Source organism: Struthio camelus, chromosome W (genome assembly GCF_040807025.1).
Source record: "Struthio camelus isolate bStrCam1 chromosome W, bStrCam1.hap1, whole genome shotgun sequence".
Classification (NCBI taxonomy): Eukaryota; Metazoa; Chordata; class Aves; order Struthioniformes; family Struthionidae; genus Struthio; species Struthio camelus.
The window spans coordinates 67,192,954-67,212,475 of NC_090981.1; the positions used below are offsets into that span (position 1 = coordinate 67,192,954).

General features: G+C 45.0%; 1 protein-coding gene across 1 annotated transcript; it reads right to left on the reverse strand.

Annotated features, from left to right (window-relative positions):
* Positions 1 to 256: 256 nt before the first annotated feature.
* LOC104138522 (RNA-binding E3 ubiquitin-protein ligase MEX3C) lies at positions 257 to 19,176 on the reverse strand. Its single transcript, XM_068925602.1, has 2 exons — positions 18,504 to 19,176; positions 257 to 3,376 (listed from the first exon to the last, which is right to left on the reverse strand). The coding sequence occupies exons 1-2, from the start codon at positions 19,159 to 19,161 to the stop codon at positions 2,151 to 2,153; spliced, it is 1,884 nt and encodes a 627-aa protein (XP_068781703.1). The 5' UTR covers positions 19,162 to 19,176; the 3' UTR covers positions 257 to 2,150.
* Positions 19,177 to 19,522: the final 346 nt, after the last annotated feature.

Here is a 19,522-nt window from a genome sequence, read left to right on the forward strand (position 1 = left end):
TTGTTCTTGACCGTTACCGCATAACCATAGCGGTGAACTCGGCAAGCCCACGGCTGCTTTTTAAAGACTACACGTAACAGGTAACAGAAGAGGCGATTCCTCACTCGCGAAGTCGTTTAGCCACGGCAAGGTCGCGTCCACACTGTAGTAAATAACGGGAAGCCGGTTCGTCGGGAAGTAAGAAGGAGCTACGTCAAACGACCCGAGTTTTTCCACAAAGGCTGCTTGAATTGACAACCATGAAGACAGCAAAACATTCAAGTTAATGGAAACAAGTCTTTATTAAGTAACTTTTAATATCAGAAAAATAAAACTCTTATAATTCTCTTTACAGCAAATATATAATATCAGTGCTTTGGCCATCATAAGTTAAAGGCCCTTTATCATAAAATATATGGTTTTTAAACTTTACTCAAATTGAATTTATAATCCCTATGACCTCCCTACATATACATAACAAAAAGTGTAGTAAAATTAGCAAATACTAAACTATATTGATAGTTTATCATTCTTAGTTTGTGGTTTATAGAAATGGTACACGCACCTAATGTCTGTCGATTCCTTGGCTTATTAGTTGCAGTGTACAATGCAATAAAATACAAAATACATGCTTGGTGAACGTCTGTTCATATCTACAAGACTGCAGCTAAAGATTAGGTTCCAATACTGACATGTAACTAGTCTACAAGCAATTAGCATTAAAGTTATGCATTACATAATATGCCATCAAGGCAACTCTTATACTGAAAATCATAAAATAAAAACCGTTATTTGTAAACTTTTATACGAAATGTAACTCTTCAAGTGGAAATAAAAAATAAAATTTCTGTATATTTACTAGTTCAATACACATATAATTTCATTTTGTTATACTGAGAAAAAAGCTTTGTCTCGTCTTGGGAAAATAATGCTTCGGAAAAAAAAGAAATAGAAAAATCCACTAGAACTTCACTTTGTGTCTTTTGTTTTCTGTTGTTTTAATATATGCCAGCACAGATTCGGGAACGTACTGAGGATGAAAAAGCTAGAAACATCCACAGGTTGAAATGCAAGAAGCGCATTCAAAAGACATGTTTCCTTATGATTGGAAAGACAGTTTTGAAATGAAGTAAGCTGATTGCAGGGCCACTGTCACAGCTGCTGTCATGAATTATACAAGGGCACGCACCCATCTCCCCTTTTTCCTTGCCATTACTAAAAATAAAATATATATTTATATATGTGCAAGACAAATATGGATTGAACATAAAAATGCTTCACATTTTGAACTATATATTCTCTAAAAGGTAATTTAAGAACAGCTTGATCGGACTAATGAACGGAATGTCAGCATCCTCACTATTAGTCGAAGTATGTGCATCCCAAAGCCCTTACTGAAATGGGATTAAGCCAGCCAGACTTTTCCACATTACATTAAGAAAAGCAGTGGGTAGGAATTCACAATTGAGACCAATACGTTCCTGATCCTCTGAACATACTACTGTTAACACGTTGGGTGAAACGGAGGTCCACTGGGCATCTTCTCTCCCCCCCCCCCCACCTTAACAGTAATTTATCTGAACCCGCCAATAACTTTATCCATTTCAATAAATCAAATTATGCTTTAAAAAAAAAAAAAGTATCTGCAATGCTGAAGAATTAGGCATAAGTTGTTGCATAAAGAAAAAAAAAATTCCCCAAACCTGTTTTTCAAAACTGGCAGTGTAAAGAAGGCAGCATTGGAAGTGTTGTTTGATATACTGATAATGCCACAAACCCTCCACAGCAGACACATACTTCTGTGTTCTGGCTACGAGGTTCACCGCTGCCAGCGCACAGAAGCAAAGCACTCAACACAGATCATTTAGAAAGCCTGTAAAGTTTGTTTTTCGGTTTTGTAATTGATCAAGATTTCCCCTTACTGTGCCATAACATTCTACCAGATGCATCTCTGCTAAACATGCCATCTGTTTAAACTGAACTGGACAGAGACCACCTAGGTTTAGTGTTACCATAGCAGCCTTTTAGAAAGTATAAATTTATTAACAACTTTAGCCTAATCCCAAGAAAGCCCAACAGTCAGAATTCATTAGGAAGTTTACTAGAGGGTACCATTACACCCATGCCTTTAAGAGTTTTAAAAGTCCATATATAATAATATCTATATATATTTAAGAGTGAATTTGGATTGCCTGAGTAACAGCTGTCTGGCAAACGGGACATGATGGCGTTTCTTTTTCACAGATTTTGTTGGCACATTCCATGCAGAAGAGATTGTGACCACACGGGACTAGGGCCGCAATGACTTCGTTCTCGAAGCAGATCACGCAGTCGTGCTTTCGTCGCGACTCGGGAGGCGAACTGGAGGTGGAGCCACCATTGGAAGAGGAATAGCTGTTGGTACCATTAGAAAAAGCAGGGATGTATATTGGAAGGCCAGCTTGGTTGCCTGCACTAGGTGGGTCACTTCTTACTCTCCTAGCAAGCGGATGTTCCAGACTTTCCGGAAACGTTGGTGACAGACGAGGAGTAGATGGTTGACTCCCTCTTCGCTGAGGCTTGATATTACTAGTAGGGTCGCCGCCAAAGCCAGAGAGCGGGTTTACAGGTTCAAAAGGGGTCCAAATGGTTTGGGAAGGTGTTGGTAAGGAGTCATAAGCAGGAGAGTCGACTGCGAGATCTTCTGTGCCCACTGAAGGGAGCGTTTCTCCAAACCAAAAGTTGCCTGTGCTGAAGGGACTTGTTGGGCTGAAGTCAGCCAATCTATTGCTTCCAAAATAGGAATCTGTGGAGCCACTTCCCAAGGAGCTGGAGCTATCATTTCTGTAATTAGAAATCATTCTGGTGCGGCTAGGAGGGACAGGATTAGAAGTAAGCCAAGCAGATCCCAGAGTGCCTCCTTCAAAGCTCACATCTGTACCGTTGTAATGGAAATCATTCTCTTCGTTCAGCTCAATGTAGTTTCCAGTACGCATGGCTATGTGCATCTCAATTTCCTCCCGGGCGCGATCAACGTTTTCAGGCATTCCTGTAACTTCAAAGACGGGCTCCTTGTCCCTGCTGGGAGTGACTATGTAGGTGTGTGTCTGCTGCTGAATTCTTTTGATTGTAGCTCCTTTAGGTCCAACCACTAGCCCAACTACACGGTAAGGCACCCTGACTTGGACTGTCGTCTGACCTGGTAGGTTGGGAGTACATGGCAACCCTCCCAGGGCAGGACCGTTTTTGTTGCGTGATGCTCTGATCATGGAGAAGTGTTCAGCAGCTGAGAGAATTTCCCTTTTGGCCATGGCTACATCCTCTTTTCGTCCAGTGACAACAAAGATGGGTTCTTCTCCACGAACGGGGGTCTTAATGTACGTATTTGTCTTGGCCCTTAGTGCTTTTATTTTGCAACCTGTTTAAAGGAAACACATGCAAGTTTAGCAACAAGGCTAAGTTTAGAAAGCCACAAGAAAGACATCTATTTTAAGCTGAGAGTTTCAAGAAACTGTAGGGTGAAACCAGAGGCAGCTGTTTCTATCTCTGCAAGCCACACTACTGAAAGCGGTAACAACTTTTACTTATTATTTCCAAACAGATCTCTGGCACTTAAAGCCACAAACTATTTTGGCAACATTTACTGAGCCGTTTTTGTCCATCATCGCCGCTGTTCCTATTAGATGGTGAACCAGCGTGCATCGCTCTTCCTCCTTGACATCAGATATATTCATGATTACCCGTGGTGGTTTTATATATATAATATATATATATATATATATATTTCCATTTCTTGGGTATCCTTCGGCTACTTCTATCATTCTGAACGCTTCCAAAAGGAGTAAAGGCTTACAAATACACATGCATGTAGTTAAATCTGCTGAAACCCCAACCTTCTACTGAGGAACGTTCAGTAAAAACAAACCAAACATTTACAAGTGAGAGAAGGGCTCTTCACAGAGATGAAGCCACTTTGCTGAGAATTCTGCACTTGCTGCTTCTTACCAGCACTGCAACTTATTGCAACCTTACTCCTCCCTGTGGGATGAAATAGCCACTTCCTGAACTGTCAAGTAAGAGCTCGAGTAGTTTTTGTTACATGCAATAAGACCTCCATGTAATACTATGTGCCTACTAGGAATTTTTCTCATTAGTTACGTCAATACAGCCCGAAAGAGGAGCAAAATGTTAATGACACTTTTGTGGTTAGTTTTGGAAGCTGAATTATAAAGTCTGCTAGGACACAGCGACAGCAGGCTCTTTCCTAAAATGCTTACAGCGTTGTGTATGTGCCCGGCCAAAAGCACCTTTTACCCATTACAGGACTGAAAAAGCAGGTAGCGCAAAATTAAAAAGCCCGCCTGTGACAGGCAGGACTGGATTCAATTTGAAATCAATTTAGTCTCTATTCAAATGAACTGAAAAGCAAGTCTCACCAACTATCATTTTAAAGGGAACCTCACCTCGAAACGACCATAAGCAACATTCACAGGCCCAGCGTTTTAAGTACCACTTCACATGCAGACTGAAACGCGCTCCCGTTTTCCTCGTTCACTTGGCCTATCTCACAGCACTCTGCGGGTATGCCAAACGATCTCTCTAATTAGTATTTCGTTGATCCCCTACACCCAGCGACATTATTTTCACTATTCAAAGGCCGCTCAAGTGCGCTCTACTCAGGACAGTCTACTAATAAAAACAGCAAATATGCAGCCACCGCTTGGAATACAGGGAAGGGAAAAGCCTCTTCTTCCCGGGCCCCTGCAGGCGGCCAGGACAAAGGCTGAATCTAACAGCCTGCTGCTTCCAGGACGCAGCTGGGGAGGAAGCACGTTATCTTCAGCAGGGGCGGCAGCCGGAGGGCTCTGGGGTACCAGGAGGCCCTACCTCCCCCAGGAGGCCCTACCTCCCCCAGGAGGCCGGCGGTGCAGTTCGGCGGGGTCCAGGGAAGGCAACAGGTTAGGCCCGATCAGATTCCAGCCAAAGAGAGCTAACGTGAGCCCAGGAGAGCACAGACGCACTCCTAGGTAAGGGGGAAAGGGAGAACTCTGACATTAGGTGTCTTATGAAAGTAGCAAAGAATCAATCTTTTGAAGGCACTACGTTTCTCTGCGTTCAATGAAGAGGACAGCCCCTCGTTTAGGCAACTGGCCTTTAATCCCGGTCTCTGTGCTTGCATTGCGACTTCCCGCTGTAAGGAAACGCGCTAGCCCGCTTCGTTTCTGAAGCCTTTGCAGCTACTCGGCAAAGACGCAGCCGCGCAGAGCCTGCCTGGGGGCATGAACAAGACTCCCAAAAGTGACCCCTGACATGGGGCTGCTAAAGCTTTCGCAATAAAGCCCTCTTCACTGGAACACCTAAAACCAAAGTCCGTCAGCTGATGTGCATCAATTATTCTTCAATTTCCACGAATTACTTTTGTTTCCTCCCTGCCACTGAAGTCTATATTCCTGATTTCATACACTGCAGAATGAGCATTTAAAAGAAGTATACTAGGAGTACCTGCCACGTGCACTTTTTAAAGTTCTTTACTATAAATCACGCTTCAGAGCCTGTCTGATTCTAGTTTCCAAAGTGCCTTACCAAACTTCACAGTTTACATTTTAGGCTAGGTTTCCCTGATGATTTAGAAACTAAAATGCAGTTAAAAGCCCGCACCTTCAGCTTCATTTTTCATTTGAGCTGAAAACTCCCAAAGATTGCTTTCTAACAGCTACATTTCCAAACAATTCAGATTTAATGAAAAGCCTTCTCGCCCTTCTCAGACTGCAGAACATTGACCAAGATGGGCAGAGCTTTTCTTTTAAGGTATGAGTCACATACCTAGAAAGCGCAGGCCAAAAGCTGCCGCAATTCCCAGTAGCGCCAGAACAATACTTTCAAACATTTAAAAATTGGCTTCAAAAGAAGGCTGACTCCCCGGACTGTCAAGGTCAACTCTCAAAACTTTATCTGAAAAGCTGGAAAGAACTGAAGGAAATTGCCACATATGAAACCCGAGATTTCTGAATGAGTTGGTTAACACCAGCTCAGTTTTGTTTGCAAGGGGCAAAAAGTCCACAGTAGACTCCTGGAAAGACAGTCATGTCAAAACACATAGAGCTCCGTTAGGATGATCTTTCTATTTGCTTTCACTCAGCTGCTGTTTCCTCTCCTCTCTTATTAGTCATTCCCGAGGCGCCGACATAAGGCATGGCTGATGATTCGTCCCCTCTTACAGTTTGCTGCATCCAGGCATGCTGCTTCCAAGCCGATGTGAAATCAGCCAGATATTAAGTCATGTGTCCGCTGTATGAATCAAGAAGTTTCTCAATCTCCTCAACTTAGACGCAGAAACTCAAAGAGGAGGGTAAAAAAAACAAACAAAAAACAAAACCCCAAAACCACCACCCCACACTTCTGCAATAAATCATCAGATTATTGCATCCAACATTTTGAAATGCAAAAAGATAGAAAAACCTGACTGAGGCACTTCAGCTGAATCTTTTGCTCTAATCAGATCTTTTAGAGCTATTTTAATTTTGTTAAGGCAACCAAAGTCTTCCTAATTAAGCATTTGGGTGTTTTTACTGAATTCAGACAGAACGTCCCATGGTATTAAAGTTATGTCAGTAGCAAAACTGCTTTTTTTTGTTTGTTTGTTTTGAAGTCAGACAGCTGTAACAGCGAGATCGCCAAAGACCCCAAATGAGACCACATTACACTGCTTCTACTCGATAGAGATTATTTCAGCAGCACAAGCATTCATAACAAGCACGCTCAGTTGTAAGCGTACACTGGCATAACTAAAGCAGAAAAATCTTACAAGTTTAGACCAAGCTTTAGCGCTCGTCTGCTTACGCAGCGTCAAGGCTCAAGCCCCGAAGAAGGTACTCGTTCGGTTTCTGTTGACGGCCATCGTTCCTGTCATGCCTCCTCCCAGCATCTCCCTGAAGAGGATTATCTGACCAAACATTTCAAACGCACTATGAACATTATACTCCCCAAGAAACTTAGGAGTAGGTCCAAAGGAGGCTATCGTTTACCTCGTATGTTATCATTAAGAGCATCTAAAAGCAAAGGCTAACTTTATAGTAAGTGTCCTTCAGAGGTGTCATTTTAGAGGCAACAGGTCTAGATTCAAGAGACAAGTACATGTAGTTAGTGATTTTGCTAAGCTCTTATGTCACACAGAGTGGAGTAGTTTCAGCCACGAAGCCCCAATTATCAAGTTCTTTCCTATTAAAAAAACTGGTAGGAACCGATAGGGATTTCTCCAAGTGAAAGAGTAGTAGCAGCCACCGAGTACACACAGTGCTCGCTGGTTATGCAACAACAGCCAGCTCAGACTTCAACTTTTACCTTTCAACATCATAAACAGGATGAGAGACGTTAAACCAAGTGTCAGGCGATTCACTCTGCTGGGGAAACTCCCCAAATAAGCCGATACAGAGCTAAGCGACCACAACACTCAGCAGCAGCTATGGGAAGGCTGTGCGCGCCTGCCTCATCTGATCCAAGCCAACCTGCTCCCCTGAGCCAAGGACCATCAGACACAGCAGCAAGTCCTGCATCCCACAAACTCCTCCTTCGTGCAGCCACAGCACTATTACCAAACCTTCGCCAAGCGTGATGGGGAGGATTGATTTGTAGATGCAAATCCCTCCGTTATATGTCTCTTCCAAATGGCTCCTACATTGCCCCGCTCAGTAATTTGCAAGTGGCACCACGGTGGAACGGAGCAACTAGCGGCTGCAGAACTGCCTCTGGAAAGCGAGCACCGAGAATAGGACTCAAGGCCCAGAGACTATCATTGTGCAAAAGCACCGAGCCATCTAAGGAGGCACGCTACCAATTTCAGTCAACATAGGCCAGCGTGCCACAGAACTTCCCCGACACCAAGGAAACCAAGGTCCTGATGCTTCCGAGTAAGAACATTAGCAAAATATACAGTCTGTAGCAGGCACAGATTTTATACCCACGTTCCTCCTGGAGTTCTTACTAAGAGCAGCGGAGCTGGAGTTCAGGCCTGCGTACACAAGAACTGAAACCTTCTTAATACCTTGCCTGTTTCATCTCGTCTCCCCAAATTCAGTGAACAGTCTTTGCCAACCACGAAGAAGTCCAAGGAAGACACCACTTTGTTCTCATTCCCTGCTACTGATGGGGTACCCAGCTAAGCGGGTCAAAACTACAAACTTCTTGGATTTCTTTAGGTGCATGAATCTTGTGGGAAGATGCCAGGCTCCCGAGGTTGTAAAAAGATCAAGTGGGCAGAAGTTGCAATAGCACTAATTTGCCTCTCACGCAGGCGGGCAGGGCTGATCGGCGTCCCGGGTGGACTTTGGCATCCTTCACCTCGGCCCCAGAGCAGGCAAGGGCAAAGCGAGCATCTCGCAGAGATCGCCCTTGGCGGTCTGGTTCCACTGAAGAGAAAGCTGTAGTTCACAGGAATATATTTTTCAGCAGCTTCCCGTGTTATCTGACGAAAGGCAATACTGTATTACTGCCTCTGCTCTGAGCGCAGTCTTCAGCACGCTGACCACTGATCTGGTAATAAGTTGACACCAAGCAACGAGGTTGTGACAGAATAATTAGGGACATCACTTTGGAATGATTAACTCCCAGCAGAGCCACCGATAATCCTTTGCCTAGAAGGCGAGGGCAGAGCACCTGGGAAGAGCCTGGCAGGACCACCGCAGAAGGTGCAGAACTACAGCGAGTGCCAAGGAGACAGGGCACTAGGCAGGACCGCGTTTTCTATGAACCTGCAAATTTTCTAGGGGGAAAAACAGCTTTAAAGGTAGAGTCTGCTCAGCTGACACGGCCCTTACTGCATTGTCAAGACGCGACAAGCTTTTAACTGGAAACTCAGGACTCTTACGGCCAAGGTGGCAAAGCACTCGGGGCGGCTGAAGCACCTGGATGCACTGTGAGGCCCCGCAGCTGTCCCAGGGGTCTGCAGAGCACCACATTGCCCACCTGATTAATAAACAAACACAGAAAATAGCCTAGCTGAATAAGAATGAATGCTCTAAAATTTTTTTTTAGACGAGCTCTTCATGCCCACTGGTGGATTTTTTTTCTTTTTTTGCTTTAACACATACAGGGCTGCTTCTTAGCTATTACAAGGCTAAAAAGACTTATCAGTTTTCTAGTGTATAAACTGCATGTGCCCCATTTATTAAACGTGTGGATATGAAACTGCATTTGGATAGAAAATGAATTTCTATTCTAAATCATTTAATAGTTAAGCCTCCCGAAGTGGCCTGGATCTCCAAAACATTAAGACCAGAGTATCCTTGGCACTTAGAACTCTGTTATTAGAGTCCTATGAAATACTATCTGTACTCCGTTTAGTTCACAGACTGCATCTGGTTACTACGGCCCCTAACCTAAGATCAGCTAATTCATCTCACACCTTGGTTTTATCCATGGACTGGAAGATTTCAAGTCCTGATAAATTTCTTCAACTGATTGTGGAATGTAGTTAGTTGATCCAAGCAAGATGAAGAAAGTAATTTCTTTACACTTTAAAAAAAAAAAAAAAAAATGCTGATCTGTCCAACAACCTGGATTTGTGAACTCAAGACAATAACTGCCCATCCATTCAAGCATTTTCATTTTAGGAACAAGGACTGTAAAAAACCCCATAGATTTTACATTTTATTTTTAAACAATTTTAAGAGACTAGAAAGCCTACACTTGGATACAGATTATCCATTTCAAGTAGAATTTTGTAGAAGTAAATTCTCATTTATTTTCATCCAGCCTTCTCTACAGCCAGAGGATAAGCTCGCAGAGAGACCTCACCCCAAGCAGAATACCCATCCTGAAACCAGGACTAGACCAACCGGCAACAGTTTTAGCAACTTCCCATTAGCGTTCTATAGTATAGATAACGGTCTGATCACTATTTGGGTTAATTAACCAGTAAGAAGGGAGCTCCCATGTGAAAACTAGACATGATTATGCCAACAAATTGCTAATAAATATGAACGCATCAAGAGACGGACACAGCTTGCTGCTGCGATTTGCTCAAGCTCACAGAGCAGGCCACTGACAGATCCGGAAACAGAAGATGACACTCCCCAAAAAAGAAAAGGACAGGCTACTCATGAGGGCATGGGTATAGGTAGATTTTGAGCAACAGCTGTTCTGCTCACCTATTAAGCCAAAGCAATCCAACTCCTTGGTAGTACCCAAGCTAAGATTCCCTGCAGGTGGCCATGAGAAACAGGCAAGTAAAGCTGACAAGGTCGCAAGATGAATGTCTCTAGGCAGACGCTTTCCCCACAGAGTACTCAAGACCACTGGTATGTGCTCCTACGCGTCAACTGGTAGTATTTAAATGAAATTTCCAATTTATCACGGTACGGATGTTTCATAATGAGAATCCGCAAAGTAGAGCTTGTTTTCAAAGTTACAGTCCAAGATGAGATACTGATACCATTACAATACAAACCTTGGGAGTAAAGTCCTGGCTCTCTGCTTTTGAGTATAGCTATATTAATGTTTTAGACGATTGCTGTATGTCATAAGCGCTGTACATTGGTAATATCCGTCTTTCACTTCTAATTGTAACAACAATACAATACAATAAGCAACGCTACAAGTAAATCACAGAGAGAGTATACAGGAGAAAGGACAATTCAAGTTACAGCCACTCTGACAGTTTACTCCTAAAGAAGAGATGACTATGTACAGGTCTTTCAAGAAAAATAAAAATAAGTGCATTTTATACCAAAGGCATTTTTCCCCACCTCCTGACCCCCTTATTAACTTACCGCTGCAATCAAAGGCTTTCAGTTACACTGCAGCTGCCAAATCCCTGCGCCTAACTGTGAAACGTTTCTCTAGGACTCATTCTATACATAGCAACCTACGCTACCTCCATTTTAATTTTGCCGTGCTTACCCATTTCTAAGGGCTGACCACTTTTTTGTGACAGCATCGCATTTTTGCATGTACGAATACAAAGGTGATAGGACTTTACTACTTGTAGTCATTCAGCTGGGAACCGAAATGCAGAAAGCAAAAGGGTTTTTAGGCGAGATGCTTTCCAGACAGTAAGCTCTTTAACATCAGCTTTTGGTTTCTGCACAGCCCGATCACAAAGCACGCCAGGTGCTGACTGAAGTCAGAAGCACCATAAATAAGGTCAGGGATCCCTCCCCAGGCTGCACATGCCAGACGCTGGCAGCCACGCAGGCCTGGGCTTGCCTAGGTACCAGGAAGGCAGACAACCTGGAAATCTCAAGTACCTTAAGCACGACTCAAGGCATCACAGTTAACCACTCAGTAATGCCAGACCACAGAGAGCAAGCGATCTGGACTTTGTCTGGCCCTAATGCTGCTGAGTGGACAGATGGGAAAAGGAGGAAGCATTAAGATATGGTTAGAGAAAGGTCCCCGGGGGAAAGCCTGCTCATTGAAACTCCTGGAGCCGTTTTCTTTTCCAGAAAGATAAAAATCCCTGATTCAAGAAAAGCATAGGCAAGCTCTTAATCAAGAGTATGCTTAGATATATACCCCAATCTGGCTAAGAACAAAGTAGTCTGCCTGCAGACTGTTTCCTTCTCTATGTCAGGTTGGGACAGTTTATCAAATTAGCAATTGCACAGAGAGAGAATACTCCAATTCCCAAGACAGATGGCAACTCAGTAAACAAGTTACATGTTGCAAAAGAGCCAGAGGGCAGCAACTTGTCTTATTAATTACTTGTACTATTCTAGCATCAGATCTCTAATGTAGCAGCTGCTGAGCAGAAGTAAAGGGATACAGTAGTAGAAGAACAATAGCATAAAAGAGGGAGTATTTCCCACAAATCAAACGGCTATAGGAAAAAATAAGTTGGCTTCGGGTAAGAACCTTGATCTAGAGCGATCTAGCGCATGATACAGATCGCTGTGAGCAGCGGCGATGGGAGACCTGGACCACACAAGGCAGCAGGATAGCGAAGGGGACCACCATTCAGCCTGCCTTTTGGATAGCCAAAAAAAGGAAGAGTACAATAAATTGTGCAAGTCTTCATGTACATCAAATAGCTCAGCTTCAGGACTGCTGAGAGAAATGTGTTTTTAAACATAAAACTCTACAGTATATTGTCCAAGTGTAAAATGAACTACAACACACACACACATAAAGATACTGTATCTTTGTTCAAGCAAAGAGAGAAGTTTGCACAGACTGCAGCTGCTCACACCGGTGAGGAAAACAGAGTTCTTGGACACAGGCAAGATCTTATGAGCTTAAAGAATAAGAGAGGAGGAAGACAACATTCTTTAAGAGTATTTGAAATTGGAAACAAAGGTTGGATTTAGAGCTTTTTGGCCTTTTGCTTTAAATAAAAATCCTTTACCACTTGGCAGTCTATTTTTTGGGAGTTATGGCAAGTTTGCAACCCTATCCCAGCTAAAGAATTATTATTTTTTGCCTGCAACATGGAATTGGCCCTAATGGGGGGGACAGGGGAGGAGTATGGAGAATATTGCATTAAGAACAAATTTAAGACCTTTGAGACATCTAATAGCTTTTTGCTGAGAAGTATTTTTCTCTTAGTGCACTGTGGTCTGAATTTCTGGAAAAGAGAGGGTAATGGAGTAAGACAGAGAAGCTTACAGGATCTGCTGACTTTACTGACAACTTAAAAAAAAAAAAAATCCATCACTGTTTTTTCATGCCACTAAAACAGGCTAATCTAGTGCAGATCGGAAGCACATTAATATAGACTTCTTTTGTAAGTTTACGTTAACTTAAAACATACTCAGAACACTGCAGTTCTGCAAGAAAAGCAAAAGGATCAGAAGATTAGAAATTTCAGATTCCAAGTTTTTAATTATTTTAATTTCAGCTTTACCCAAAGATCCTACTTATGCAGGTATTCACTTCTGGTATTCATACACAAAAATCTACAGAGTTTTTGGCAGGCTACACAAAGAGAAAAATCTACGTCTCAAGCGTGCACTGTGTTTGGTGTGCTTCCCACCCAACAAGCCAAACAAGAGCAGCATTTATGATTTAGGATTTATGATCCCAGCTGGAGAACCTGTAACTTTCTGACGAACTTTGCAACTCGGGTTGGATCTTTACGCGGCTCAAAAGACAGATAGTGGCACTGAAGCGTTGTTGGTTATACAGCGCCAGAACTATAGGCCACTGAAGCTTCAGCAGCGGTTTCAGACTTTGGCAGACTGTGGTAGTATGTTCATGCGCTTCAGTTCCTCAAACTCCAGACCCTAGCCTGAGTGCATCAACTTTAATGTTGATTAACGATGAAAAACACCCTTTATATTGGATTTCAAAAAATTGGATTTCAAAAAATAGCTTAAGTTCTCTTTCAGGCTTCAGAATTTAAGAACCTACTAGTGGAAGAAGATTTAAAAAAAAAAAAAAAAGAGCAACTGCCTTGTTAACTTTCATTTAAAATAATTTAGCCGAGCAGCTTTCTTTCAAATGTGAACTTAATTTGTGATCTTCATTGTATGTGGTGAGCAACTGACATTGAGCCTGAGATATGTAATCACTTCAGGGATGCAAATTAAACATATTCTTTAAAGTGGAAATTTTAAGCACCCAGTTTTAAAAAAACAATATCCAATTCAGACTACTCAGCTATAGTTATGCTGACTACTTACAATTCAGTCTTCAATAATCAACAGTAAATAAGCACAGTCAGTTATTCAGTAAGATTACTGCAGCAGATCTAGATATGGAACCAGACATTTAGTTCTTCTGAAAGAACTGTAATTATCCTACGACACCTATGTACTGTACTCAGCTAATACAAGTACCAGTGAATTTGTTCTAGGATTGTTTTAGCATTGTTTCCACTCCCCAAGAGTGAGAGCAATTGTTTTTACTTGACTGTCAGCTATGTCAGATAGTTATCAGCCAGATACTTACCAGATTATTTTTTTGTTTTGTTTCAAATTACAGGAGTATTTTAAGTAAGGTAATACTTTGCTCAAGAGCCTACATTCAAATAGCAAAATGAGAGTCTAAGATCATTAAATAAACAAAAAAGTGGTAATTCAGTTGCAAGACTGTCTTATACAAAGAGGATTTGTCATTACTGATTTAATCAGTAAAACGAGATGATATCATTCCTACTCCTCTTACTCATGGTGGGTTTGGAGACTCCTACCTGGTTTCAACTTCAAGTTCTGCAGTCATCACTCACTGTGAACTAGTCTTATACAAGGAAGAGAAGCATTAGGCTTCAGAGTTACCTTAACTCCAACCTGATTGCTATCTTAGGGGGGGAAAAAAACCAAACAACCCCAAAACACCCTATTGACAGCTTTATCTGTGATGTAAGCACTTGGAAAATCATGTTATTCGGACAGTCATAATGCTAGTATGGGTTAGCAAATATATTCTAACAACTGTCATCTGGCTACACACTTAAGAAGCTTAAAGACTGGAGACAGCTAATACACTCAAAGATGCAAGAGACCTCTACAGGACAAACCTTTGCCCCTTCTGGCATCTTTCAGGTTTTCCATTCAAGTTTTTAAACGTCACCCTTCTTACTGCATTATTGGAAAAAAAAATGCTTTTAGTGTTTTAACATGACATTTTTCTTAGCATAAAGGGAGCAACAGGGGGCACTGAAGATTCCAGTTATACTTGTCAAATACTTCTCAGGTTGGCAAGGCTTGCCAGGCCGTGGCAGAATTGCCACCCAACAATGACCACCAGCACCTTTATCTCTAGGAACAAGTTCTCAGGTGGCCCACAGCAGACTTTTGCAATTCTTTCATGTGATTCGGAGATTAAGACAAAAACTCTTAAGTTAAATCTCCAAAAATCTTTTTAGTTTGGCTACATGCTTATATAACTTGGGGTATGCTCCCTATTTCAGCTCTTCTCAGGCTAACAATAAGGTCATCTCATCAGAGAGGCAGCTTTCTTATCACCAGTTTTCAAGAGCACTTTCTCCAACTTTTTTTTTTTTTTTTTAAACCAATACGACTTTCTGTACCTGCTGCTATTGACAGCCAAGAAAGTCACTCCTCCGATGAGTATGATGACCGACCAACTTACTGACGGCTGGATTCAGATTCATACAGGAAGTCTGTACGATGCCATGAACGGAATCTAGTTTTCCTGGCTCCCAGTCACATGCCTTAACAAGAATAAAAGGATACAAATATCTTTTCCCTTGTTGTTCACCTTTGAGATTCTTCCACTTCAAAGACGATAACAAATTACATTATACTACTCCAGCTAATGCCTGTCAGCTTCTTTTTTGGGGGGAGGGGGGGGGAGAAAGGGGGTCAACAGGCAAGGGGAGTAAGTCCAGGCTGAAAACATCTTGAGATGTTTAAAAAAAAAAACTATAGCTTTTAGAAATACTATAGTGCTTTATTTTAAGAGACATGTAAATCTTATTTAAGCCTTTTTCAGTATTTTTTAAGGTGATGTAAAGGCTTCTAGTGGCAACACATTAAAATATCGTCACAGTAAAAAGAGCAGCTTCCATTGCTGCTTCGTGTATACAAGAAAGCCATAAATCGCAACTTACTTTTCAGGCACTCTACACCCTCCGCAGCTGTGACAGCCCACGTTTGACCACAGCTCCCAGCACACATTTGGTCAGTGCAGCTACACAGTACTTCTTTCAACTATTCCTGCACTTGTGTACAAGGGCTACCCACGTGGGAATTTGCGGTACGGGTACCTAGAGTAGGGGTTGTGGGAGCACCACGCCGCTACCTGAAGGGCTACGTTTATTTTTAAAACTTGCAAAACGCCAAATGTAAAAACCGTAAGGTTTTGCTTGGCTACAGATCTCTTAAGAACCAGGGGCTCCTTTGGTCTGATAAACAGTTAGTGTCTGGAAATTCTCCTCCCCTATGCTAAAAATTAATTTTGGATAAAGAATACAGTGGAATTCCAATTATCATTATTCTTTCAGTTAGGAGGTTAGCACTTACAATAAACATGTTTTCAGCCATAGCACTGAGGCCTCCAAGAAAGGCCAGATCAAACTCAGCATTCCTGCTATTTCAGGGTTAATGTTTTTTGGGTTGCAGACGCTGCAAGTTCTTTTTACACATTGCAAAGCCAGCAACAGAAAGAACATATATTTAATCCTCATGAAAAATCCATCAGAAGCAACCTTTCAATTATATCCTCCTTACATAATTACATATGAAATTAAAAAAAAAAAAAGTACTACAGCACAGAGAAGCCAGGCATAAAGTTTAAGCAGAATTCCTTCAAGATAAAGCAACTGGTTATGAAGTACGTTAGGAAGAGAACATGCAACATCTTCATTTTTAGAGAAAGCAGAGCAATCGGTGTAGGACACGGCTCCGGCGAGCCTTGCTGTAGGCAGAGTGGCACTACAGCAGATGATGCTTTGCTCTGCGAGGGCACGGACACAGGCAAGACAGGCGTGAGACAGCGAGACCTCCCCGTGCCTGGGTGATGAGCACGCGTGCAGGCACAGCTCTGGGCAGTAAACGGAGATACCTAACTAATACGTCTAAGAAACTCGGCAAAGATACACCTGCACTAAAACGAGTTACATATTTAGCTCTCTAAGCATAAGCTTTTCAAGTGAGAACTTCAAAGGACCTCCTAAAGCAATACTTTCACGCAAAGATACTCGGTAACAATAAAACAAACAAAGAAACCCCAAAACCAAAAAAACCCCACCAAAAATACAACCAAGTTCTCCCTCTGCGCCTTCTGCTCATTCCTCTTTTGTAACTGTAATTCTTTTTATGACCTGATCCTCCCCACAGAGGCTAAATATTTTATCACAAGCTAAACAGTGTGACATCAGATAAGAATAAAAGCAGAAGAAACAAATGAACTGCTCAGGAACAATGATCCTATTTTTATGCAAGTCCCATTGTCTTGTTTTTAAGTGACTCAAAGTACCCAAGAATACACTACAGAGAACAATCCTGAGCCGGTGAAGAATAAACGATGTAGTCTAATAGCTCCTCAAAGTCTAATATTCTTCATTTCTCTTTTTGAGAGTTGTAGCAATAACAGTTTCTCAGTTCTCTTTTCCACCTCCCCCCCCAACTCCAACGAGACACAGGCAAGGTCTTTAGTCATTCAAGCCTTATTTCTTGGAAAAGATATTTTTGCTTCTGAACACGAACGAGTTGCCTGTTTTCAGGGGCACCCTTATGAGAAAAGCTGCCTGACCAACATGCAAGGGTTGATACACTGGAGGGTCATGCTACTACTTTAACAAGTATAAATATCTCAGAACTTGGTGTTAGTGAATGGACGTCCGAACCAGCGCATGCCAATTCCTACAGTCCCAACTCTGGTTTTCCCTTGACACACACAACACTCCCCTTGATCCAAACTGCTTCAAGCCTAAGTATAAGATGAGAAAACACAAGTCTACTAAAGCACCGGTGCTCAGTGTGCATCTCTTCAGTAATATATTGCTTTAAACTGATTTTACTCTGCGTTTCATACTTGGGGGAAAAAAAAAAAACACAAAAAACCCCAGCGCACACAGTCGTGTGCAGAGCCTAGACACAGCTCAGCAGCTCACTGTCCGATCCGATTAGCAAACGAGAAACAAAAGCCCTGAACCAATAAGGAGTAACACAAAAAGGGAAGAGAGAAGTGACTTACTTGTCTCAATTTATACACCCACGCGCAACCCTCCCTGTCCAGCGCTTCGCTTTATGAACGAGAAGTGCTTTCAGAATTAAGTGTACAAACTGGTGTACGAAAGGCATCGTGCCGGCTCCCTGCGGCCGCTGCCCCGGGACCACCCCTAAGGTCAACAATGAACGTGACACCCCAGTTATGACCTGAGCCTGAAAGCATAATAAGGCAGATATGAAATTTTTTTTTTTAAGACAGACATGGACAGGAAGCAAGAGTATAAAGGCACAAAGTTTCAGTCCGAGGAGGGCTGTCGGCTCGTTTCCCCTGCCCTGGGCCTGCTGGCTCCGGTGGTCCCCCCACCCACACCCCAGCAGCATCCCACGAGAGGATGCCCACCCGGAGAGGGCAGGTGGGCACGGAGAGCAGCCGGGCAGGGGGGAGGCCGCTCGCGCCCGTCACTCCAAAGGCTCTTTGGCAACGGGGCCTGAAGTTGTTAAGGGAAAAACAGCAGGTTAAAAAAATAAAAATAATAATAATAAAAAACAAACAAGCAGATTTTTGGGGTTTAAAAAAAAAAAAAAAAAAGACCTGAAGCTGAACATCACCGACGCGCAAAGCTCGGCGGGGATCCCAGCGTGATGTCGGACGGCGCACAAACGCCCTGGCCGCAGTCCTTCCCCAAAGTGCCTAATCCTGGCCTAACCTCACACCGCCCCCCCCAAACCCGGCCAGCCCCAGACCCCCCCCTCCCTGTTTTGATTTCGCAGGCCTAGCGCTTCCCCTCACCCCGGCCTCACAGGGCCCAAAGGGTATGGATTCACCCCCTAAACCACCCCGCCGGCAGGAGGAGGAGGACGGGGACACGCAGCCCGCCGGTGGGCGCCACCCTCCATTTTGTGTGTCGCGCCCCCCCCCTCCCCCAAACCCCTATGGTGATGGTGGGGGGGGGGGGTAAGAAAGGCCGCACTCACCCTGGCGGCCCACGATCTCGGCCACATGCTCGGAGCTGGGCACGGGCACGCACTCGGTGGTGTTGACGCTCTTGCGGCGGAGCAGCGCCGCCTGCTCGCCGGCCAGGCTGCCGGCCGCCCCCCCGCCGCCGCCGTAGGCGTGGGACAGCATCGCCGCCATCATGCCCTGAGGATCGTCCGCCCCGTAGAGCGCCCCCGCTGCCGCCGCCGCCGCCGCCGCCTCCTGCGCATCGAAGGGAGCCGAGAGCAACGCGGAGCCCAGCGCCGGCAGCAGCGGCCGCGACGACGGCGAGGAGGAGGAGGACGAGGAGAGCAGCAGCAGCGCCGCCGCCGCCGCCTCCTCCTCCTCCTCTTCCTCCCCCGCCAGCTCCTCCTCCAGCTCCAAGTCCCCTTCGTCGCCGGCCTCCTCTTCCTCCTCCTCCTCCTCCGCCCCGCCAGGCGCCGGCTCCGCGGCGGCGGGGGAGGGGGCGGCGGCCTGCCGCCGCGGGGCCGCCTGGCTGCCGGGCGGGCCGCGGCGGCGGCGGCGGAGGCTCAGGCCGGCCAGGCGCTGCCGCAGCAGCCGCGTGTCGGGCTGCTGGAGCAGCAGCGGCGGCGGCAGGCGCGGCGGCTCGGCCGGTTCCTCGGCGGGGGAGGCCGTGGCGGCGCTGCCGCTCGGCATGGCCGGGTGTAGGGGGGAGGGAGGGAGGCGCTGAGTCCTGCCGGAGCCGCGGCCGGGCCGGGCTGAGCCTAACGGCGCGGCGCCGCCGCCGCCATGCTACGAGCGAGGGCGGGCGCGGCCTGGGCGCTGGCTGCGGCCGCGCTCAGCGCTGCCTTTGTCCCATGGCGCTGGCGGCGGCCGCGGGCGGCGGCGGCGGCGGCGGCGGCGGCGGCGGCGGCGGCGGCGGCGGCGGCGGAGGCAGCGTGGCCCCGCCCCTCCCGCCGAGCCGCCGCGCGATTGGTCGGCCGAGCCGGTTCCTGGGCGGGGCCGCGGCGGAGTGGGCGGGGCGAGGCGGTGCCGGGCCTCGCCCCGCTGTGACGGC

What these genes read in the sequence shown, in the direction of transcription:
- LOC104138522 (XM_068925602.1), bottom strand. Translation starts at nt 19,161, where the DNA reads ATGCCGAGCGGCAGCGCCGCCACGGCCTCCCCCGCCGAGGAACCGGCC. An exon ending in CGAGATCGTGGGCCGCCAGG is followed by an intron (nt 3,377 to 18,503) that starts GTGAGTGCGGCC and finishes TCCTTTAAACAG; the next exon opens with GTTGCAAAATAAAAGCACTA.